This window comes from Microplitis mediator, chromosome 8 (assembly GCF_029852145.1).
Source record: "Microplitis mediator isolate UGA2020A chromosome 8, iyMicMedi2.1, whole genome shotgun sequence".
Taxonomy (NCBI): domain Eukaryota; kingdom Metazoa; phylum Arthropoda; class Insecta; order Hymenoptera; family Braconidae; genus Microplitis; species Microplitis mediator.
The window spans coordinates 11,024,925-11,049,918 of record NC_079976.1 but is presented as its reverse complement, the minus strand read 5'-3'; the positions used below and the strand labels follow the sequence as shown (position 1 = coordinate 11,049,918).

The following is a 24,994-nucleotide window of genomic DNA, read 5'->3' as shown; positions in this document are numbered from 1 at the left end:
ATCCACTCAACTGCGACAAAAACCGCATAGAAACCAATACAGTCTATAGGATTCTATGCGGTTTTTGTCGCAGTTGAGTGGATTCTATGGGAATTTTTGCATAGGGTTTCGGTTTCATATATTGAGACCAAACTTAAACTCCATCATTTTTTTTTTTTTTTTTATTAATTATTACCTCTAGATTTAAAACCTGATCTCAAAATCTAAAAACATTTTTCAATCGAATCTATATTTTTTTGAAAATTTCTCTTGAAATTAAAAGCAAATCAACTGAAGTAATTATTAACAAGTTAAAATTAGTCATAGGAGAGGGCCGGGCAAAACGGGGTACTTAAGGAAATACCAAGTGTTCGAGGACTCAAATACGCTAAATCTTTTTTTTTTTAATAATAATAATCAAAGTGAATAGAAAAAATTTTCAGTTGCCGTTGAAAAAAAAAATTTTCATTTTTGCGGACAAAATGGGGTACCCCCTAAAAAAGTAAAAAAAAAAAATTTCTAGTTTTTAAATGAATTTGATTAAATTAAATTTTTTTGTAAGCAATTTACATAAAGAAAAATGATATTTTGCATGATTATTTGATACAAAGAAAGAAAAAAAAAAATTTTGATAGTTTTTATCATAAAACAAAAGTCATTAACGTTTTTCGACTGACACTCGATTTTTGAAAAAGTTTAACGAAAAAAAATTCAAAACAATGCTCAATTATATTTACAAAAGTCATTTTGGAATGTTTGAAAAGCATTTAGACAAAAAAATTTTTTTTCTATAAAATTTCGGGGGTACCCCATTTCGCCTACCTTACCCCGTTTTGCCTGGCCCTCCCCTAAATATGAAATATAAATATCATTGTAAAAACTTATCTGTTTACTGTATTTTCACATAACTTCAAATTTTCAAGAATAAAGGTCATTAAAATTAAAATCACAATGTATTTCATTTTAATTTCATTTAAATAATTGTTTTTGTTGTTCACAAGTAAATTCATTTTAAATAGTGTTAATTTTAAAGCTGATAGTTATTTTAAATATCTAAATTTTAGTTTATAATTATTATATTTCATGTGTAATTAGTTTTTAATTACAATACATTTAATAGCAAAACAAATAAACTCACAAATATCAAAAACTTACTAAGATTTTTAAAGGAAAGTACTGTATTTTTTAAATTTTTTAAATTAAAACCTACTTTATATTTTGATTTATCACAGAGAACATGTATTTTTAAATAGTCACCTTGTATTTTCATTAAAAATTTTGCTTTAATTTTTTCGATTATGTAAACAAATGAATATTCAAGTAAAATAAATAAATTTTATTTAATATCCATGACAGTTGTCCTTGCAAATCGATAAAATTTTCAACTGACCATATTAAGAGGACTTGCCATCTATTGTCTTTCTCACACACATGTGAACAAACGAAAGGTCCTTGTTGCACTTACATTAGCAAATGGAAATTTCAAATAAGCCGTTCTCAGATATAAACTGAAATTGTCGAATGAGAAGCATTTTATTCGATAAATAATAACTTAACGCATAGAATGCAATATTTTATTAAATGACTTGGATTTTTATCTAAGTAAACGGTTCATTTGAAAATCACCTATTTCATTCTCTTAAGAACCGTTTTCAGATAATTTTGTCCAAGCTTTTCTCTGAGATAAAAACCCTAAACGCTAAATAAAGACACAGACCCGATGCTTTACTCTATGAACTAGCGAAGCGCATTTCAATTTTTTGACAACTTCCATTTGTTTACGAGAAAAGCTTGGACAAAGTTTCCATTTACTGTACAAGTGCAACAAAGATAGTACCGTTTATCCACTTGAGTGTGAATAGAGAAACAAATGAAAACGCGTCTTAATGTTCAAATGTATTTTAAAAAAACATCTTATAATAAAGCCCTGAAACTTTTCATTTCAAACGTAACATAAAAATCTATAGAAGAAATCATCTTAAATCATAATTTTGAAAGCTTTAATTAGCTAATTTCTAATGCACACATCAGCTGTAAAGGATGTGCACTAAAATTTTATTACTTTATAATAATTAAATCCCAATATTTCCCTGTATCGTAAATTTAAAAAAAATTTCCGTGACATCATCTTTGAAAATTGATGAAATTTTAAACAGTATAAAAATATCATAAAATTCCTTTTCCCCAGTCTTGATAAAAACTGAACTGAACTAAAATAAAATAATATATCACAGCATAGCATAGCGAAGACCGTCTTGGGCTAAAGTATTTACCAAAAGGGCATTGGATTGCTCAGCCGTGCATCCTGCTAACAAAAGATGCGCTGATGAGACAGTGCATGTTCACCCGAAGCCTTACTGGTGACATTTAACCATGTGCACTGGTCGCTCTTACGTAATCCCATCTCCAGATTATTCTCTGTACCTAATAAAACCTACCTTTACACCTCCACCTCCTTCTCCATCTCCATTTCTACCTCCACTTCCACCTCTACCTCAACCTCAACTTCTATACCTAAGGTTACCTTCTTTTTTTTTTCTCCCAACATTTACTCAATTTTTTTTCATCAATATTTATAAATTTATCTTCTTCTTTTTTATAATTTACCTGGCATTTAACAGACTGATAGTAACATCTTTAAATATGTGTTCGTTGATGCTTTTGCTATTAGTAATTTACTAATTACCATATATCATCAAAAACCAGTATATTATATAGGACATTACATCATTATTATTAAACTTTCATATGTTATTTTTCAAATATATTTATTTATTTATTTGAATGTTAAAATGAAATAATCCGTCATTAATATCGATGATGATGATGGTGATAATGAAAATTTTACGATGCAATAAAAACAGATACAAAAAAATTACTTAATTCATTGAATATTTATTAAATTATTTAATTGCATTATTACTTGAGTAATGCTTTTATGGATTATTATTGGTATTAATTTTTAAATAATTTATTCAATGGATATTGTTATTTAAATTGTGGTAAACAATTTATTGATGACTTGGGACTATTAACTTCCGTAATGGTGCCTATTAATCATGATCATCATCTTGGGTTGGTCTTGGTTTTAGTCTTGGTCTTAGGTTTTATTATATTTCGTAACGGCTATTTAGATTTTTTATTATAATTATAATTTCGGCAATAGGTTTCGGGTGAGATTAGTTTAGCAGTGGGATGGTCGTTAAAAATTTATGGTGGGAGATAGAGAGGATTTGGATTTTTGGGAGTATATAAAGTCAAGATCAACCTGGGATAAGTACAGTTTCTAGTTTTGAAGTCTAGTAGTTTTTTTGTTCAAGTAGAAAAAATAACAAAAAAATTTATTCATCATGAAAATGGTGCGTTGTTTTATTTTTAAAATTTGGCTTTTGATTTTTTAAATAAATTTGTTTATTTAAGTGAAGGAATTTTTTACTGAGGATTTAAATAGTGAAATATTTTTTTTGTTGAGAGCTGATGGTTTTTTTTAAATCAGAAATTTGGAAACTTTTATTTTGTTAATCTTGGAAATTTTTTACATTTTTTGATTTTAAAAATAGATTTTTTTGCACTATTTTAACAAGTCATTGATTTTATTTCTGAGATTTTTAATTTTTAAATTTAATATAAATAGATGTTTATTTTAAAATTAATTAAAGCAAAGAATTTTATTTTTGTTTGAATTTTGATAACTTATTTTTTATATTTTGACAAGTAATTTTTGAGTTGTTTAAATTTTTTAAAGTCAAAAAATCTAGATACTCAATTTTGTAATTTTTTGTTTTTAGTTAATAGTGATATCAAATTTCGATTGAAATTATTTGAAAAATTAAATTTTTTTAATTCATTCATCATATTTCGATTATTAGAAAAAAAAAATATAAAAAACTTCATAAATTAAAAAAAAAAAAGTTGTGAAAAAATTTATAAAAATAATTTTCAAAATCTTGAAGTTTTTGGGACTTAGAATTTGATATTGAGCTATCGAAATTTAATCAATAGAATGTAAAAATTTTAGCGAAAAATCTTCAAAAAATTAAAATGAAATGTTTTCTTGTTGTTGAAAAATGATGAATATGTAAATGAAAATTTTTTTTTTTAAATTAAAATCTCAATATTTTTTAAACAAAATTATCGAGTACTCAAAATTCAAAAGCCAGAAAAATTTTATAACTAAATAATTAAATAAACTATTTGTAAATAGATAATCGCACTCGTCGCCCTTGTGGCCGTAGCAGCAGCTGCTCCCGTCGAAGACGTCGTCGTCGTTAAGTCACAGGAGAACAACAACATTGGAGTAGATGGATACCAGTACAGCTACGAATTATCTAACGGCCAAAACGTCGAAGAAACTGGTGAATTGAGAAATGTTGCCGGAGAAGAAACTCCCGTAATCGTAGTCAGAGGAAGCTTCAGCTACACCGACCCCGCCACCGGCACACAATACACAGTCACCTATGTCGCCGACGAGAATGGATTCCAACCCACTGGTGCACATATTCCTGCTTGAATTTCCTACTTTACGGTCTTTGTTCTCTTCTATTTTGTGCCAATTTATTGATTTATTTTATGTACAATAAATACTTCCGTTGATTTCAATTACTCGTATCGTTTATTTATTTTCTTTTTTAATTAATAAGTTATTTTATAAATAATTAGGTTGTTATCGGATATAAATTTATTTTACTATCTTCTTTACCAAATTTAATCCATGCCATGATAGGCCAACGTTCCAAAAACCAATAGTTTAATTTTAAATAATTATTGAAACCAGTTCTTACTAGTTGTCCTATAATTGGAACACCTGAAATTTATATTTTATTAATTATTTAATAATTAACTTATTACAATCTGATATTAACTCCTCGCGAGTAAAAAACACTGTATACAGTATAATATAATTATATATGTATACTTTTATTAAAAATTTTTATAATAGGTAAATATATAACTATAGATAGCCCATAATCCAATTAAATATATGAGTTTTACCTTATAAAAAAACATATGATTGCGAGTCAAGATAAGCTTCTAAATATAATTATATTTACTTTTATATAGTTATATTTACTTATATTGAGTGATTTTTTAAATATATAATTATATATGACTATTTAAACTCGGGTGCCATACTTTCATCCTACAAAAATTTCTGGACATGTACTGGATCTATTATACGTCAACTTTAACAAAATGCTTGATGTTGATCGCGGAGATTTAAGAAAGGATTTAAACAATGGATCTACCAAAATTAACAAAATTAGAATCAACAATTGTAAATGTACCAAAATCAATAGCGGCGAAAATATGAAACGGCTGTAATATAAATACTTCCGAAATGTCTTCCGGCAAAACTTACAAGAGTACAGTTTTAACAACGGCGATTCTGAATATATTACCAAATTAATCAACAGACCCATTCAACAATTGTCCGGTCTGTTGATTAATTTGGTAATATGTTCAGAATCGCCGTTGTTAAAACTGTACTCTTGTAAGTTTTGCCGGAAGACATTTCGGTAGTATTTATATTACAGCCGTTTCATATTTTCGCCGCTATTGATTTTGGTACATTTACAATTGTTGATTCTAATTTTGTTAATTTTGGTAGATCCATTGTTTAAATCCTTTCTTAAATCTCCGCGATCAACATCAAGCATTTTGTTAAAGTTGACGTATAATAGATCCAGTACATGTCCAGAAATTTTTGTAGGATGAAAGTATGGCACCTTTAAACTCAATGATTTTAAACACAATTAGCCCTTTTCACCAGCCTAATTTCAAAACAATCCGCTAGAGACAGCATCAGATTCAAAACAAAAATATTTTTGTAAACTTCAATAACAAAACAAAGTTCATAAATTCAAAAATAGCTGTTACTATTTACAAAAAATAAATTTTGATCAATAGAAATTTATATCTACAATCAAAAATAAAAATTATAACTTATAACTATTAGTTCGTTATATTTTAAAAAATTTTAAATATGCTTAAGTTATCAAAGACAAATTTTCAACGATCGAAGCGTCCGTGCCGGAAATTGAATACAAGTAAAAAAAGCTGATTGTAAAAAAATTTTGGATTAAATGAATTTATAAATTACCAAGAATAAAAATTACGGATTGCCGATACAAATAATTAAGTTTGCTGTATAAACTCAACGGTTTTTCATCTAAAAAAAAAAATTTTTTAATTAATTTATCAGTTACTTAGCAAATAAAGAAATAAAAATACTTACATGTCAGTCCATTTAAGTCATGCCAAAAGTACAGCATGGCGTCTTTATCTAAAGCGATATCAATGTACCAAAATCCTTCCAATAATGCATCAATCATTTGAGTAAACTGTTCTGACTTATCAGCAATCCATTTTGTAAACACTTGGTCCCGTAATTTCCGACAAAGTTCCGTCGTTTCTTCTTCGGTATCCCGACAAATGTTGACTCTAAATAAATACTAAATATTAAAAAGCCAAAAAAAGTGAAAAAAATTTATTTTATAAAATATAAATAAATTTACTTGTTAGAAATATCAATCATATAGCCAATGACCCGCCAGAAATGATTCAAACCCTCTCGGCTTTCTTTTTCATTAGTAAGACCCAGTTTATGAGGTTCTAATAACGCGTATCCAATGAATCCGAATTGAGTTAATGCCATATCACGCTGAGTTATATATCCGACATTTCTTTCACCAGCTATTTTACTGTTTGTCGAGTGCTTCCATCTTATTGTGTTCAAAGACTTCCAAAATCTGCATCAATATCCAAGCATAAGATGAGGTTGATTTATAATTTAAATATATGTACATATATATTTATATATACATATATATACGAATAACAAGTAGGATCTAGTGATTCTTATCGGTTTACCTTGAATTAGGATCATCAATATCTGAAGTATATAATGCATAAATATGTAAAACGGTTTCAAAATATCTCTTGTAAGCCGTACGAGGACATCCGCTTCTTTTTGTGAATACTAATATCTGAAAAATTCATTTTTAACTTTCCGCTATGAAAATTGTCGAGTTTCGAAAAATTCGGGAAGCTATTGATTTCACTCCGATTTTAGAAAATCGAGGTTTTATCAAATGTTGACGTACTGAGCTTCTAAAATACGCTATTCTAATTATTTTTATAGATGAGTGATGTGTGTGTGTGAACTCTCCATAACTTTGTAACTATAATAAATAGCCGATTTAGGTGGTTCTTGTGGCAATTGAAAGAGCCTGTTAGCTATCAACTTTCCCGTAAATTTCAAGTCATTCGATTGAATAGATTTCGGTATAATTAAAAAATACCGAAAAAACAAATTTTTTTTAAATTTCTCAAAAATGACTTGATCAATTGATTCAAAAATCTAGTGGGCTCTCAGTATATAGAAAATAAAGCGCGTCACTGCAAGAACCATTTCAACCGGTTGATTTTTTCAAGAGATATTGTTGGAGAAAGAAATAAACTCTAGAACTCAATTAACTGCATTGAGTTTTGCAATAGCTAAAACACATCCATGTCTGTATCGAACATCAAAATCGGTTTATTTGTTCTCGAGGGATATCGATCCTAAAAAATTTGTAAAATAACAATATTCACATAGATACCTCATAATATGATGTACTAAATGTTTCAAAAACTATATCAGATCTGTACCTTCATCGTCTCTTTGAATCAATGTATTGCACGACTTATGATGCGAAACATCAGTGTGCTTTACGATTGAAAAATTATTTATTGCAATCGGTTCGTTACTTTAGAATTTATCGTCAACAAAACATTTAAGAAAGTAATTTTTTCTAAATTTTATTTGTAGGATATTTCATATTTTGATTTTACGATCAAATTCAAAACTTCTTTTACTCTTTATTGTGATTAATTCCATTTAACTCTGCCCAAATCCATGCGTCTTCTTAAGAGCAATCGGACATAAAAATTGATAGTTTCATGTTTATCAATTATTTGAGATTTTTTAAATTTTTGTAGTTTAATGCAATACATAACTTGAGTTGAGTTGAGGACCTCAAAAAAAAAAAAAACGCAGTCAAGAGTATTGTCGATGCCGAAAATGCATTTACAATAATGTTTTCGAACTCAAAAAGTTTAAAAACAGCGGGAAGTTTTAAAGGTGTCCCGCAGGGTAAACCGTTGTCTAGATTTTTGTTGTTGTAATTGTAGAGTAAACTTTTCTAAACTAAACGTTTTGACTATTTCTTTTAATTTATTTGATACCTTGAAAATTTGAACAAAATCAAGAAAATTTCTAAATATGGTTTTAATGACTGATAGTTTTACTGCTTTAATGAGAATTCAAAATTTCTAGAACATCTTTAGAAAAATCTACTTTCCATTTTAGCTGCCAGATAGCTTTTTTTATTATTAAAAATTGACTAAATTTTTATTTTTAAAGATTCTTTTTTTCAAATCGAATCAAATAATTAATATTCAATTTTTAATTCGAATAGAATTATTTATCAGTTTTCGAATTATTTTTAGATTCTTCGATTAATTTAATTTGCATTCAAATTATTTGTAAGTTTTCAAATTTATTAGATTTGTGTTGGATTCTCTATACAAAATTTAATCTTTATTCTAATATACATTTTATTTAATATTTCTTGCTACTAAATATTTTGTTCAAAATTTTATTTCGAACGTTACATTCAAGTCGTAGTATATATTCTTACGTTGAGTTCAAAATATGTAGGTATATGTTTACTTGAGAAAAAGAAAACTAGTATGGATCAAATTTTATGACCTTGTATAGGTACTTGGGTCAACGAAAGATTTGAGGCCCATGTTCCAAGTAAATGCAAGGCAGTATGTTTTTCTTCATATTGCACTCATATATACATATATTTTGAACTTAGACATCTTTGTTATAGGAAAAGAGGATAGGTTGTTAGACCTCAGTGTTAAATAATATTGCACGACTCTTAATGCGAAGCATTAGAGTGTGCTTTACGATCGAAAAATTCAGTTTGCCTCTTTTTCGCTACTGTCTTAAAAGAATACGTTAGTCTAAGCTAAATCTCTTAAGAGTGAAGACACATCCTAGAGCGCGTATTTTTAATGAAAAGAAGTAAGTTTTCATTTTTTTAATAAATTGATCCGTTTTTTATTCACGATTACCATATCTAAATTTCCAACAATTTGAATTCAAATTTAGAATATTATATTGTTATTTACATACCGATGAAGAATGATTTTATCTAATTATATATGAGTATATATGATTATATATGAGATCATATGTCATTATATATAATTATATATGATTATACATGGAATTATATATAATTATATATTAACCTAGATATAATTATATCTGATCAGACCTGGTTGATCAAGACTAAGTATAATTATATAGAAGCCTATATATGACCAGATATAATTACATATAAGTCTATATATAATTAAAGCTAATCCGGCTTTATTGATATAAACTCATATAGAGTTATGTATAAGCTCATCAATGATTAGATCAGATCAAGCTTTATTGATATGATATATATATATATATATATGTTTAGTTATGTATATCATTCATCATTTGGTGCATTATTTAAGTAGGATGTATCAATTTGATAATTTGAGTTAAGCAATGTCATGAATTATTCACATTTATAAATGTATTATGTACTATGTAGTAGATTAGAGGAACAGACTACAATCTAGCTATAAACAAAGTTACGCAGCATCGACGTGGGACATCATTTGGATGGATGACCCTTTAGTAAAACAGTAGCTATAGCCGATAGTTGATACGTTTTATTTTAATTTAAATATCACTGACATTTATATTAATGAAGACAATAAATCCCAATTTAATAACTTAATTAATAATTTACAGATATTTTAAATGAGATTTTATGAATGACTATATTTGTTCATGCATCATTATATATAATTATATATGATTATATGTGATCAGATCTGGCGAATTTCCAGATTTGATTATATATAGATTCATATATAATTATATAAAAAATTATTTTTCATCGGGTTTTGTTTTTTATCCGCGATCTTGTTGTAGATCTAAATGAACTAAAACTATTGTTTGTTCATACTTTTAAGTTAATTTCAAAACGTATATGTAATAATTTATTTTTACAAATTGTTAACAAAATTAATAATTATTAATTTTAAATATTTACAATAATTATCTTACATCCAGAGTTGTTGGTATTGTTAGAACAGTTATTAATCCAGATAGTGCTGCGGCACTCAACGATAATACATTTCTATTATAGTAATCTTGTCCTCTGAATAATAAATATTATTAATTAAATTAATTATTGGTATAATTTATTATAAAACAGCTCTACTTCAAAATTTTTTACTGGCTTTTAAATATTTAATTCTATAATTAATTCATTAATAATTGTTATATTAAACTAAAATAAATTATGTTCACCCTTTATATCAAGTTCTCAATTATTAATTTATATAGTTATACCCTAGCAGACCTGAGTTACCGTAAATTCACGGTATTTTTACCGTAAATCTACCGTAGAATACCGTAAAATTCGAGTAGATTTACCGTAAATTACGGTAAATCCACCGTAATTTACGGTAAATCGGTACTTTACGGTGGATTACCGTAAATTACGGCGGGTATACCGTAAATTTACCGTCGAATACGATAAATCTACCGTAAAAAAATTCGGGTGGATTACCGAATTACCGTAATTTACCGTGGATTACCGTATTTCCGTATTTTACGGTAAATCCACCGTAAATTACGGTAATTTACGGTAAATCGGTATTTTACGGTGGATTACCGTAATTTACCGTAATTTGGGTCCGTTAGGGATAATTCAATTTTCCAAACAAAGTCAAAATTACAATGGGCTCAATAAAATACCTCATAAAAATTCGGACGCGGTTTCGAATTTCACTCGTGGTATTCAAGAAGCGAAAAATCGACGTTTGTTTATGCTTAATTAAATTTATTAAGAAAATTCCACAATTATACATAGTAAATGTTATTTATGAATATAATTATAATTTACAATAAATTTTTTTTTATAATAAAAAAAAATCATAATTAAGCCATTAAAAAATAATTTTAATAAAATAATTTGAAAATAAACTTACAGTTTAAATAATTTTTCGTCATACCAATCAGGCAAATTTTCTTTCGTGACATTACTAAAATTTGATTCAATATTATTTTTATCTGACATTAAATTATTTAAATGATCATCAATACTTTCTGATGGTGACACTACAATATAAAAAAAAAAATACATATTGATACATCAATAATCCCATGTAAAAATATAAAATAATAAATAGATCTTCCAAAATTTGTTCCCTCTTGTACTTCCCAGCATTTGATATAAATATATAAAATATTTTAGCGCGTTATTATTAATGTCTAATAAATTTCTTATAAAATTTTCGTAATATTCTTTTGTAACAATACAATAATTATAAATAATTACCATTTAATTTTTTTCTCAGCATTTTCAATTAATTATTAATAAATTAATATTTTAGGAAAAAACAAACAAACACTACAATAATAAACGAAGAAACAAAATATTATTGATGCAAGTTAAAACTTCCGCGATAGACTGAGCGAATTAAAGTAACCCGAGTAGTAAACTGGCGACAAAGTCTATTTTTTTATTCGCATCTTTCATGTCAGTCTATATATATATACACATATACATTTAAGATGACTTTACGGTTTGCTACTGCAGATAATAACATACACTATAGTGAAACCGGTATTTTTATTGCAAAGCGAATTACTTTTTTTTAGTAAAGATACAAACTCGCGCAAATTATTTATGATTCATATCAACGATTAAATAATTTAAAAAAATTACGGTAATGTTGTTATCAATCATCAAATACACTAAGAATTATAATGAATTTTTTTTATTTGTTACACGTAATTTTAATGATACATTAAACAGCCACGTGACATGATAATGTGCATTAATCAATAATTTAAAATATGTTATTTATTTGAGTTTAATGAGTAACTCACCTTCAAGGTTTATTTTTTATCTCATTAATAATTAATGGTATTCAATTTCTTAATTTTTATCGACCGATAAACTAATAAGTGTTCTAATTTTGTTCTATATTTTTATTACCGAGAAAAAATAATGTTTAAAGTTATATCAATATATATTTGATATGAAGAACTTAAAAGACTACACTGTAAAAAACCGGTGTTAACATTATCGATGTTAAATTAACACGGGTAGCGTTGTTTAAATTTTTCCCGATGTTAAAAAAAATCGGTTCTATATTTGAAGTATCAGAAGTTGAATTCTTTTAACATCGGTTGGATAATACCGCTGAGTAGCATATTTTCATTGATATCAGTTCATTTTAACACCGCTTTTTTACAGTGTAATCTAATTATTTATTCAAGTCATTATCACAAAAAAATAGAATATTGAAAATTTATGTATAGTAGCAAAAAGTGGAATTTATTATTAATAATTACGTTAGTATTTTTAATGTATTTAATAGAGATGTGCAAATAATTTTAAATTATGAATTAATGTTGCAAAGTTGAATATTAATATTCAAATAGAATAATCTGAAACATTATAATCAATCGTTAATTTTTAAATATTTGATTAATTCGAATTTTTCGCATAAGTAAAATTTTCTTAACAATTTGAGTTTTTTTTAATAATTCGAAAATTTACAAATAATTCGAAGTTTTTACATAATCAATTCGATTCTATTAAAACACTATTAGAAAACTCCGTTTATTTAATGCAAAAGAATTTACTAATTTTCGTAAATTCACAATTGCTATATATTTATATTTTATTCATGAAATCTAATTACTTTATAATTAAAATCAATAAAATAAATAATACCCAATAAAATTAAATTCCTATCTCACAAATTAATTTTCAAAATTCTTGAACAAAAATGTTTCCAATGAAATTAAAATTCCATAAAACTTTACACATTTATTTTTGTCCAGATCTCAATCGTTTTAACTTCAGGCGTTTAAAAATTTTCTTAATTTTTTTAAACGGTTTTTTTTTTGTCTTGATGTTTATAATTGCCATTAACAAAGAACCGCGATAAAATGATTTTAATTCAAAACAAAATACAACAAAAGAAATAAAAAGACCGAAAAATAAAAATGCAAATCCGGCGCTTAGAGGAAGTAGACGTAGAGCTTTAGCTTCTTGGGTTTCAATGTCACGTTCAATTAATACTTCTCGTAGATGTAGAGGTGTTCGTCTATAAATAACATCTTGTAAATGATAAACAGAGAGTCCTGTTTCTTTTAACCACAAAATCACCTGATTAATAGTTTTAATAATAGTTATTATTTATGAAATATTTCAACAATTAATCAATTAATTATTTATAATTATATTACTTTGTCAAATGATTTAACGAGCCAAGGTTTTACTGCAAATGTAACGTAATAATCACTTACTGATTCTTTCATTACTCTGTAATTCTATAAATTATTTTTATTAATTTATTTAATTGCCAATTATTTATTCTTTTTTATTTTAAAAAAAAAATTTTTTTTTTTTACCCTGAGGTCAGAGCCGCTGATGTTATTTTCTGGAAAAAATATCGAGTCAATCATACGTCCGACTATTGCATAATTTCCTTGTTTTATTTTTTCGTGACGCTCTTGTTGTGAAAATTCTGATTTAAATTTATCCGGAAATTGACTTGCATATTTATCCTAATAAATTTAACGTAAAAGTATAAAAAAAAAATTAAATTATAAAACAATAACAACTTACATTTAAATTAAAATAATCGTCAAATTTTGGTACAGGACCTTCTCTACCCCATGTAAGATTTTTTTCAATAAACTGATCCAGTCTATCGATTCTTAGAAAAATAATAAATAAATAAATTTGGTGATCGTAAAGCACTATCTAATGCTTCCCATTAAAAGTTGTTCAATATTAATTAATAATTATTAATATTTATTATTTAATTATAATTAAATAATTACCGATCTTCATAGTCAGGAAATGTTAATCTGGCAGCTAAACTACTAGAATAAGCAGTAACGACAAGCACACCCGCCATATGCCACAATTGAGTTTGAATTTTTAACCCACTGATTCTTTGTGGCGCCCAAGTACCCACTAGCCGAGCGATTAATTCAATTAAAGTGGTAATATAACTTCTGTATCGCGGTTCCATGTAAGGATTTATCCAGGCTTTGATGTACACATTGAGACTCTGAAGAAATATAATTCCTAAAATCCCCATCCAGACTCCCAGAGACAATGGACGAAGCAGCGCCCAAAAACTTGTTTCTGGTTTTGGTCGAGGAACCAAAAAATTTATAAATAATTGGTACCATGGTTTTGTTAAATTAACGTATCGATAATGGTCGTGTTTTAACCAAACTCCACTGAATGCAATATCTATCTATAGGAAAAAAAATGAATTATAGGGTCGGAGGGTGGGGGGCAACGGGGTACTCCCTAAAATAAAAAAAAAAAATTTTTTTTCATCTTTTTAGGGGGTACCATTTGCCCGCAAAACTGAATTTTTTGTTAACGGCAACTTAAACCACTGAAAAATTCCTAAAAAAAAATTTGTGACACTCAAAATTGTGTACAAACGGATGATAAGAGTCAATCTTAAAATTCTAAATCAATCCTCAAAAACCTCATTGACAACTTTGAAACTTAAATCTGAATTTGTTTTTTGACTCGGGACGGTTATAAACTATTTTTAACTAAATTGTTGGAGTGGTCCATTTTGCCTCCCTGGTCCCGTTTCGTCTGCCCTTCCTATCTATATTTAATTTATTAAATTAATTTATTTGTAGGTTAATTTACTTCATTACGAAATAGTTGACCAATCATTCCTCCATTCCAATCTGTTCCATTTGGTCTTCCATATCTACAATGTATTAATTATAATTAGTGGTAATTAATAGATTATATTAATTAAGTTAATAGTTACCTGTAATGACCATTAGGTTTACGTATAAGCCATTTAAAATTTAATCTTTCAGCGATAATGATAAATAATTTTGTTTCGACACCATCAACTTCATTTTCTAAAATAAATTATTCGTTATATCCCTGGCGGATCTGAATTATGGGAATATACGAAAAATTCCGGAAGTCTACCGTAATTTGCGGTATTTTACAGCAGATATAAGTATTCCACCATAAATTGCGGAATTTACTCGAGGATTAAAAACCATTCACGATGATTAGAAATTTTGAATCGTCATGAATCGTTTTTAATCGTAAAATAATATTACAATTTCTGGTTACACATGAGGATGATAAACGATTTAGGGGAGAGAGAAGCACAATGGGCCCCTGGGAGCAAATTGGTCCCCCTAAAATTTTGTGTGCCTCGAAATATTTGGGGGCAAAATGCCCCCCCCCCCCCCCCCAGAATTTTTTTTCAAATTAAATGATTCAAGAATAAAGAACCCTTGCAAAGTGTTTGAGATTGTGATTTACTTTTAACTCGTCTAAATAAAAAACTTTTCTGAACTTAAATTTGAAATTAATGTTTTTTTTTTCAAAGCTTGAAAACAATTTGGAAGTTGAACCGAGACCATGTCGACTACGCCGCACCGAGTGCTCTTTCAGTTGAGCTATCCGAAGCTCTATGCCATCGTCCGTTTAATGTGCGTCGGACACTTCACACTCGAAAGGACTCGGGTTCGGACCCAACTCCCGAACGATTATTCATTAATACTTATATCTAAAATTTATCTTTAAATTTTACTATGTTCACATCGTAATTTATACTAGAGAGCTTAAAACTTTGTATTATTTGTCTGAAGTATTATTTCTTAAATGAAATTTTCAATTCTACATCATAAAAATTATGATTTTAAAGGTATAGTCCATCACTACAATAATCAATAGGACAAATTACGATGTTAGCATCGAAAATTAAACTGTAATTTTTTTCCCGTGTAGGAAATCCCAATTTAAGTGTTTGCCACCCTTGCCTCCGGCTCGGATAGACAATTATACACTCGGTTTGGAATGACCTACTTTCCTTCCTTGATGTACTGTAAAAAATCCGGAGTGAATCCGGATTGAAATTAAATCCGAATTCACTCCACCACTCAAGTTCCGAAGTTTTAAAAAAAATCACTCCGCATGCGGAGTGAATAGGGAGTTTTTTTTTAGCGGAGTGATCTCGGAGTGATGCGGATTTTATTTCACTCCCAATTCACTCCGATCCGGAGTTTTAACATTTGAATTAATTTATATTAAATTGTTAAACAGCGTGTGTGTACGAGTGCGAGTGTCTGTGTGTGCCGTGTCTGTGGATGTGTGTGCGTGCATGAGTGCGCGTGCGAGTGTGCAAATGTGTGCGTGTGTGTGTTCGGGTGTGTGCGTTCCTGCGAATGTGTTTGGGTGTGTATACGCTTGTGTGGGTGCGTGTGTTCGGGTGTGTGCAAATATGTGCGTATGTGTGCGAATATGTGCGTATGTGTGCGAATATGTGCGTGTGTGTGTTCGGGTGTATGTGCGTGTGCGTGTGCGTATCGGTTGATCAGTAATGTAATACGTGAATTTTTATTTCGATTTTACTTAGTGGAGTTATATTTTATTAACAATATTTGTAAAACTCCCCTCCGGGGTGAATTTTACTCCGAGAGGAGTGAATAATTAAAAATTCATTCACTCCGCATTCCGGGTTAGAGGGCCCATTTTACCCCAATTTTTAATTTTTGGAGCATATTAATTACGAATACATGGCAGAAGAGTAGAAAAAGTAAAAAGGGTAAAAAAATTAAATATTAAAACTTTTTTTTGGGGGGCCCATTTTGCCCCAAATTTAAAGATTTTTAATTTTCAACAGACGCGGCATATTAAGACCAAAAACATGGTAAGGGGCTAGAAAGAAGTAGAACAAGTGAGAACCATTAAGGATATAGGCCCGTTTTTCTGAGGGGCCCATTTTGCCCCCCTTCCTCTATGACGATTAGAAATTTTCAATCATCATGAATCGTTTTTAATCGTGAAATAATATATCATCTTTTGATGATTAAATATGATTAAAATTAAAAACCATGATGATTATGATTATTACAGACAATTGATGATAATTAAATTTTTTATCGTTTTTAATCATCATTAATCGTATTTTCTAATCAGAGATACCAATCACAAGACGTGGAAGAATTGTTAGCTCAAAAATTTTTATAATTTCAAATTAAAACTCTCAGTTATGTAATTATTTATCAAATAAACTGATATTAATGTAAATTATTGTAATAATTGTTGATTAATAAAATTACTATATTTTGCAGTAAAAAATTCTCCTTCAATTCCATCAACTGTTTTATTTACTGTTGTCTGAAGATAACATAAAGGTGGATTATAAAATGCCGCGACTTGTAATTCGCGGCCTTGTAAATCAACGATACCACTTTGATGTCTCATTTCTTCGATCCTGTAATCGTTAATTATAATTATTATGCATATTTCAACAAATCATAATACTGATAAATACAACTATTTATTGCTTATTACATCTAATTATTAATCACCTGGAGATGCGTTTAAAGTGACGAGGAAATAAATAATTTTCAGACAAGGACCACATGTATGATTTTGAAATTACATTAACGTTTGAATGTTTGTAAAGGGTAACGTTTAATAATTCGGATGAATTATTATCGACTTGGTCGTTTATTATAATTAAAATTTCTGATGTTGATATTTTTGTGGGAATTCTGAAATATTTTAAATATCATACACATAAAATATTAAAATAATAGGTAGACCCAATTAAAGACAGTAATTATTAATATTTTATTTAACTCATTGATAGATAAAAAATTTATACACAATTATATGTAAATATTCACTATATATATTCATAGATTACTTTCTATAATCGGATATTTTATTTCTTGGAAAACCGAAAAAATAAAATTATAACTTACAATTCAAAATTATAACAAAGAAAAAAAACCTGGCAACTAGTTGACTCTGCGGGTGAGTTCCGAAACTTTTCGTTGTTTTCGAGCTCAATATTTGTTTCTAAATTATTTGAATAAACAAATATAAATTAAAATATTGAATTTTTTTCAAATAAATGAAATTTATTTAGAAAAATAATTAGTCTATCAGCATATGAAGCTATAAATTTTAGTCTTCATTTGTATTTGCCCTTAATCTTTTTAAAATAAATTCAAATTAATCCTAAAAATATCAAGTAACTAATTTATAAAAACCAATCCCAATACCCTAAATAAAATAAATTACTGCCAATTGATCTCTATCTAGTTAATTAAATTTAAAAATTACTAGCGTTAAAAAATAAAATAAAAAAATAATTGGCATACAAAAATGAAATTTAGGGTCCATTAAAAAAATCAATTTTATTCATCATTTATATTCACTTTTAATATTCATAAATTTATGATTAAATTTAATTCTCTAAAATATCAAAGTGCTTCAATATTCAATTAATAATTAATAAACTTACTTCTTAATGGCCATACATAATACATCAACAGAAGAAGAAACTAAAAAATATCCTTGACATTCATGCGACCGATATTTTACATAATAATCAAATTCATATATTTTTATAAATTTATTAAATATAATATTTGCATTCGGATCCTCTATTAAATTTTTAATAATAAATTAATATAAATATTTTGTATAATTAATCACATATTTGTTGTTATCAAATATAAATAATTACCATTGTCAATAAAAATATTATTACATCTGGAGTAAGGGAATGAAAATTTTATAATTAACTCAAAATCTTTATCTGAAATCCAGCTACGATCTTTATTAACGTAAATATTTTCACTGCGAGTATAAAATAATTTTATTATTATTAATAACAAAAATAAGTATATAATTGAGTAACGAAGACTCCGCATATTTAATGAGAATTAATTGTCCGTGAACTAAAGTGAGAGTTAAATGAATGAAGGGTTGAGTTTAAAATTGGATGTTCGTTGTTTGTTTTTTTGATAGATAAATTATAGGGATAATGTTGCAAAGTAATGAATAACGCGCAGGTAAATTGTAGAGAAATGTGTGTCACGAAACATGATTAATTTTGCGATAAAAGGTAGTTGTAGTTTATTGTGTACACACATGTTAGGATAAATTATTGTTATCATTGCTAATTTAAACATTACGTGTTTGGTTTGATGTTATAGTTGTTGTTGTTGTTGTTATTATTTACAACACGAGAATGTAAATTAAAAATACATCGGACGGTTTGTTGATTTAATCTAGATGTTTTGTTCGTTTTAATGTTTATTTCCAAATCGATCAATGGAAAAATGATTATAAATAGTAAAAAGTCCCACTAAGAAAATCCAAAATTTTCAAAAAATTCGGGAAATTATTGCATTTACCTCGATTTTCGAAAATGTGAATTTCAGCAGATGTCGAATGATGTCTGAATGTTTGTATGTGTGTGTGTAAGCTTTTAATGATTTTTCAATGAATTAACCGATATAGATGGTTTTGCGGCAATCGAAAGCGCTTGTCAGCCGTAAACTTTCCTGGAAATTTCAGATCATTCGATTGAATAGACTGAGAAAAATAAGAAATATAGAAAAAAAAAACTTTTGTTTTTAGTTTTTTTTACCTCAACTATCTCAATCGGTTGATCCGTTTGAAAAATATCGTTGTAGAAAGATATAGTAAAAATGCTAATAAATGGTTTTTTTTTTTTTTTTTAACTTCCCGCTAAGAAAATTGTAAATTTTCAAAAATTCGGGAAGTTATGGTTTTCACCCCGATTTTCGAAAATCAAGTTTTCATCAGATATCGACGTTTTGAGGTCCTAGGAAGCTATTCTGACTATTTTCAGAATGATGTCCGAGTGTATGTGTGTGTGTGTGTGTGTGTGTGTGTGTGTGTGTGTGTGTGTGTGTGTGTGTGTGTGTGTGTGTAAACTCTTTGTAACTTTTTAACTAATGGATCGATTTGGATTGTTAAGGCGGCAATCGAAAGAGCTTGTTAGCCGTCAACTATCGTGAAAATTTCAGATCATTTGATCAAGTAGACTCGAAAATATTGGCAAATTACGAAAAAAAAAAAATTTTTTTTTTTAGTTTTTTAGTGATTTCTCAGAAGCGACTTGAACGATCGACTTCAAAATCTAACCAGCTCTAGAATTTGATAAAACGCGTCGATTGCCGCCTTAGCCATCTCAATCGGTTAATTTGTTCGACAGATATCGGGGGAGAAAGAAATGGTAAAAAACAGTTTTTTTGCGAATATCTTTGAAACAACTGAACTAAATAGTTCCAAAATCTAATCAGCTCTAGAACTCCATAAAATACGTCGATTGCCGCCTCATTCATCAAAATCGGTTAATTCGTTTGCGAGATATAGCTGGACAAAAAATGCTCAAGAACGGTTTTTTTCGAAAACAATGGCATACGAAAGTATTTTCGAGCTCAAAAATGTATTCACAACAATGTTTTCAAGCTTCTCGAGCTCGAAAACAGCGGGAAGTTTTAGGGCAGGCCCGCAGGGTCAAACGATAGACCAATTTTTTTTTTTTCCAAATATCTTTGAAATAACCAAGCTCATTAATTCAAAAATTATATAAACTTAAGGGCTTGAAAAAATTCGTCAATTGCCATAATAAACGTCTCAATCGGTTTAGTTGTTCGAGAGTTATCGTTAGAAAATGAAATGGTCTAAAACGATTTCTTTTGAATATCTTTGAGAAGACTGAACCTATATTAATTTCTAAATCACATCAGCTCTAAAACTTGATAAAACTCATCGATAACTATGTGTCGATCATCAAAAACGGTTTACTCATTCGAGAGATATCGATGCCAAAAAATTTTTAAAATAACAATTTTCCCTAGATACGTCATAGGATGATGCTCTAAATATTTCAAAAAATATACCAGATCTGTACCTTCACCGTCTCTTCTAATCACTGTATTATTTATTGCAATCGATTCGTTACTTTAGAATCTATCGTCAACAAAACATTCAAGAAAGTAATTTTCTCTGAATTTTATTTGTAGGATATTTCATATTTTGATTTTATGGTCAAATTCAAAACTTCTTTTACAGTTTATTGTGATTAATTCCATTTAACTCTGCCCAAATCCATGTGTCTTCTTAAGAGTAATTGGACATAAAAATTAATGGTTTCATGTTTTTCAATTACTTTAGATTTTTTTAATTTTCATAGTTTAATGCAATACATAACTTTATTTCAGTTGAGACATCAAAAAAAAAAAAAAAAATGCAGTCAAGAGTACTGTCGATGCCGAAAATGCATTCACAATAATGTTTTCGAGCTCAAGGAGCTTTTGAAAACAGCGGTAAATTTTGGCCCGTCGGATCAACCTTAGTCTAAATTTTTTTTTCGAGTATGGGAGACAACTTGTAATAATTTTTTTTTTTCAGGAATTTATTTGATTAATGAAAAAATCGAGAGCAATTAAATTTAATAATTTGTAAGAAGAGATAAACTTTTTTTGTTTCTTAAGTTCCATTTTTTTTCACAAAAAAAAATTTTTTTCTCAATAATTACTTATAAATATTATTTTATATGTCGATTATTAAAAACTTTCTCTCCAGAATCTTATTCCTTCTAAGTCGATAAAAATGAAAAAAAGTCATTAAAATTGCTCAATTCCATCGCGAGTAATCGCGTAAATAAAAATAAAAAAATCGCTTACTCAAACCCTCGTTATTTTCCCAACTGTCAATTGCTCATTTATTAACTTTTTATTTCGCAATAATAAATTCACCCGTTTGTAACAATTATTATCATTTTTGCACAATATATATATATATATATATATATATATATATATATATATATATAAAGATAAATATTAATGGCTTTTAGAGCGTAGCAATTCTTATCTAATCATAAATTATTATTTTTTTTATTTGCTTAAAAAATTATTAATAAATAAAATATATCGAATTGTAGTATTAAAATAAAGTTGTAACTAAAACTTAATCATTTGCACGCTTGTTTAAAGTTCAATCAACTAAAAGAAGCGATAAAAATCAGCGTTTGTGTTGAATAAATTATAAATTCAAATAAACTGGGTCAGCGTTTAAAAAAAAACTTTCTCATTCGCGTTTTATTTCATTTTTTATTCCCAACATATTTTTAAATCATGGCGGTCCTTAATTTTTTGCACGTGCTACGGAGACCTGTTGGTAAATATAAACAATTATTATTAATTATAAATAATAATAATAATGAATATTCATCAGACAGATAATGAAATAAAATAATAAATAAATTAACACAGGTCGTCGTTACTTTTCAAATGTCGGATTCGTGGGTCTCGGCAATATGGGAAATTATATGGCGACAAATTTAATAAAAAAGGTATCGTATAGTTATTATTGTTATTAATTTTTATAAATTATTATTATCATTTTTTAGGGATACAAATTAACAGTTTATGATGTAAATAAAACAGCGATGAAGAATTTAATTGAAGCGGGAGCAATTGAAGCTAAAAGTGCTGCTGAGTTATCAAAAAATTCACAAGTTGTTATTACGATGCTGCCTACTAATGATCATGTATGGGATTCATATACGGGGAAAGATGGTTTATTAAGGTAGTCGATGAATTAATTATTATTTATAAATATTGTAGAGGGAATTTCATTCTAAAACAGACATTTTTTTAACTTTTATTTTTTGTCCGTCGACTTTTTTTTCGCTATCATCTAAAATAAGTTTCTTGTGTCCTTTTTTTTTCTCCATATTTTTATAGTCACTTATTGTGAAAATGTACAATGATAAAATTTTCATTGAAATTCCGATACATAATTAATCATTACTAGACAGCAACCTTTACTTCGAACTCGGTTCCATCTATTTACATGTAACTTTAATTCTCTTTTTTTTTCATTAATTATTATTTCTACATTTGAAAGCTGATTCCAAAATTTTTAGAATTTCTCGATCCAAGGCCTATATTGTTAAAAATTTTCCTGGAAATTAAATGCAAATTACATTAAGTTATTAACAAGTTTAAATCCATCATAAATATAAAATATAAATATCATTAAAAATTAACTTGTTTATTTATTTTATTTTCGCATAATTTTAACTTTTCAAATGATAAATGTCATAAAAATTAATATCAAAGTTTATTTTATTGTATTTCATTTAAATAATTGTTTCTTTTATGTATAATTATTTTTTAAATACGATAAATTTAATAATCTTACAATTATCAAAAACTAAATAAGGTTTATAAAAAAAAGTTAAAGCTGTATTTTAAAATTTAAATTTAAGCCACTGTTTTGATTAATCACATATATATTTTTAAATAGTCACCTTGTATTTTCGCTAAAAATTATGATTTAATTTTTTTAATTATGTAAACAAATCAATATTCATATAAAATAAATAAATTTTATTAAATTTCCAGGACAGTTATCTTTGAAAATTCATAAAATTTTTATAATTTATTTCTATCAATTCCCGTAATTTTTTAAAAAATACACTAAATTTTTTATTTTTCCGCTCTCACTTGTCATAAATTTTATAGAAAAAAAAGTTTAATTGAAAATATCTAATTACGTTTTTTTTTAAATAGCACAGCAAAAAAGGACACATTATTTATAGACAGTAGTACAATAGACCCATCAGTGTCTCAAAAAGTATCCGTAGAAACAATAAAAAACGGAGCTAAATTTATCGATGGTCCAGTATCAGGTGGAGTTGTTGGAGCACGTGATGCCACGCTAACTTTTATGGTCGGAGGTGAAAAATCTGAATACGAACGAGCTAAAAGTCTTCTAGAAGCCATGGGAAGTCGAGTTGTTCATTGTGGTGACGTTGGAATGGGTCAAGTTGCCAAATTGTGCAACAACATGCTGCTGGCTATCAGCATGATTGGAGTTTCCGAAGTAGTTAATCTAGCCGACAGGTATTATTATTATGATTATTGTTTTATAAAATTTTACAATTGAAACTGTACTTATTTTAAAATAAATTAAAGGCTGGGACTTGATCCCAAAGTGATGACAAGTATATTAAATACCAGTACCGGGCGCTGTTGGTCTTCAGAAATTTATCCACCGGTTCCTGGAATTATATCTACTGTTCCTAGTTCTAATGATTATCAAGTACTGTCTTTTAATTAATTTTATTACTTAAATATTGAATATTAATTATTAATTACTTGTAGGGAGGATTCATGACCTCATTGATGACTAAAGATCTAGGTCTAGCTCAAGCAGCAGCGACTCGGTCCAATACTCCGATACCTTTGGGCTCTTTGGCTCATCAAATTTATCGTATTCTGATGACTCATGGCCTAAAAGACAAAGATTTTAGTATTGTTTATAAATATTTAAAACAAAGTAATTACAATAATTAGTTTTGATTATTTTAAATTACACTTAAATGTATCAGTAACTAATTAGTTTGGGCTTCCAGATATTTTTTATATTTTATATTTTATATTTTACAATATTTTAGTTCAATTTTATATAATTATTATTTATATAAATTATTTTATCTAATACATTTATCAGTTTAAGAAAAATATAAAAAAATTAAGAATTTTTTTCTACAATTTAGACAGAAATTTTTTTAAAAATCTAATTGTATTTTAAAATAAACCAATAAAATATCTAATCATTAAAAAAATTAAATTACCAGCGTTATTAAAAGAAAAAATTTTTATCCAAAAACTTTTGATGTTTCAATAAAAAAAATTTTTTTAATTCAACCTTGTCTATAAAAATTTTTTTATTTAATTTAATTACTAAATAAAAAATGTATGTAGAATTTATTAATAATCTACAACCATTTTTAGTTTCCTAATAAACTTTGTTTTTTAATTTAAAATTTTCAACTAAATTGGCACTATAATTCAAAGAATTTTTTATACTAACAAAAATTGAATTTTCGCGCCAATGTACATGCGCTAAAATGGCAATACTTTGAATTTTTTTCCGAAAAACTCACTAGTTTTTAAATTACAATTAAAAAAAAAGAATTTTATTTGTAAATTTAAATTGTCAGACAATTACATAACTCAAAAAATAACTTTTCA

At 27.4% G+C, this 24,994-nt stretch overlaps 4 protein-coding genes across 5 annotated transcripts; 2 read left to right on the top strand and 2 right to left on the bottom strand.

The window, feature by feature from the left end:
- Positions 1-3,175: 3,175 nt before the first annotated feature.
- LOC130673177 (flexible cuticle protein 12-like) lies at positions 3,176-4,578 on the top strand. The gene is made up of 2 exons (XM_057478119.1): positions 3,176-3,338; positions 4,184-4,578. Exons 1-2 carry the CDS (start codon positions 3,330-3,332, stop codon positions 4,487-4,489), a joined length of 315 nt encoding a protein of 104 aa, XP_057334102.1. The 5' UTR covers positions 3,176-3,329; the 3' UTR covers positions 4,490-4,578.
- Positions 4,579-4,584: 6 nt separating this feature from the next.
- Positions 4,585-11,593, bottom strand: LOC130673176 (uncharacterized). Its single transcript, XM_057478118.1, has 8 exons — positions 11,424-11,593; positions 11,074-11,203; positions 10,145-10,238; positions 6,850-6,965; positions 6,495-6,728; positions 6,215-6,420; positions 6,080-6,148; positions 4,585-4,783 (listed from the first exon to the last, which is right to left on the bottom strand). The coding sequence occupies exons 1-8, from the start codon at positions 11,443-11,445 to the stop codon at positions 4,635-4,637; spliced, it is 1,020 nt and encodes a 339-aa protein (XP_057334101.1). The 5' UTR covers positions 11,446-11,593; the 3' UTR covers positions 4,585-4,634.
- A 1,123-nt stretch (positions 11,594-12,716) lies between these two features.
- Positions 12,717-24,234, bottom strand: LOC130673760 (uncharacterized). 2 transcript variants are annotated; one of them, XM_057478935.1, is made up of 10 exons: positions 24,116-24,234; positions 17,486-17,671; positions 17,234-17,388; positions 14,917-15,013; positions 14,790-14,853; positions 13,949-14,373; positions 13,731-13,821; positions 13,514-13,669; positions 13,349-13,432; positions 12,717-13,268 (listed from the first exon to the last, which is right to left on the bottom strand). In XM_057478935.1, the coding sequence occupies exons 1-10, from the start codon at positions 24,130-24,132 to the stop codon at positions 12,927-12,929; spliced, it is 1,617 nt and encodes a 538-aa protein (XP_057334918.1). In that variant the 5' UTR covers positions 24,133-24,234; the 3' UTR covers positions 12,717-12,926. The 2 variants fall into 2 exon arrangements, with proteins under 2 accessions (XP_057334918.1, XP_057334919.1); XM_057478936.1 differs by having other exon boundaries at positions 13,949-14,181.
- Positions 21,869-24,517, top strand: LOC130673761 (3-hydroxyisobutyrate dehydrogenase, mitochondrial). Its single transcript, XM_057478937.1, has 6 exons — positions 21,869-22,127; positions 22,223-22,302; positions 22,360-22,538; positions 23,528-23,860; positions 23,933-24,059; positions 24,122-24,517. Exons 1-6 carry the CDS (start codon positions 22,085-22,087, stop codon positions 24,311-24,313), a joined length of 954 nt encoding a protein of 317 aa, XP_057334920.1. The 5' UTR covers positions 21,869-22,084; the 3' UTR covers positions 24,314-24,517.
- The last annotated feature ends 477 nt before the right edge of the window (positions 24,518-24,994 follow it).

Coding starts and splice junctions, on each gene's coding strand:
- LOC130673761 (XM_057478937.1), top strand. CDS start 22,085: ATGGCGGTCCTTAATTTTTTGCACGTGCTACGGAGACCTGTTG. Junction 22,128..22,222: donor CGTGCTACGGAGACCTGTTG/GTAAATATAAAC, acceptor AAATTAACACAG/GTCGTCGTTACTTTTCAAAT. Junction 24,060..24,121: donor CTAGTTCTAATGATTATCAA/GTACTGTCTTTT, acceptor AATTACTTGTAG/GGAGGATTCATGACCTCATT.
- LOC130673176 (XM_057478118.1), bottom strand. CDS start 11,445: ATGCTGAGAAAAAAATTAAATG. Junction 10,239..11,073: donor GACGAAAAATTATTTAAACT/GTAAGTTTATTT, acceptor TTTATTATTCAG/AGGACAAGATTACTATAATA. Junction 6,729..6,849: donor ATTGATGATCCTAATTCAAG/GTAAACCGATAA, acceptor ATATTGATGCAG/ATTTTGGAAGTCTTTGAACA.
- LOC130673760 (XM_057478935.1), bottom strand. Junction 13,670..13,730: donor ACGATTATTTTAATTTAAAT/GTAAGTTGTTAT, acceptor TAAATTTATTAG/GATAAATATGCAAGTCAATT. Junction 13,269..13,348: donor TCGTTAAATCATTTGACAAA/GTAATATAATTA, acceptor ACTATTAATCAG/GTGATTTTGTGGTTAAAAGA.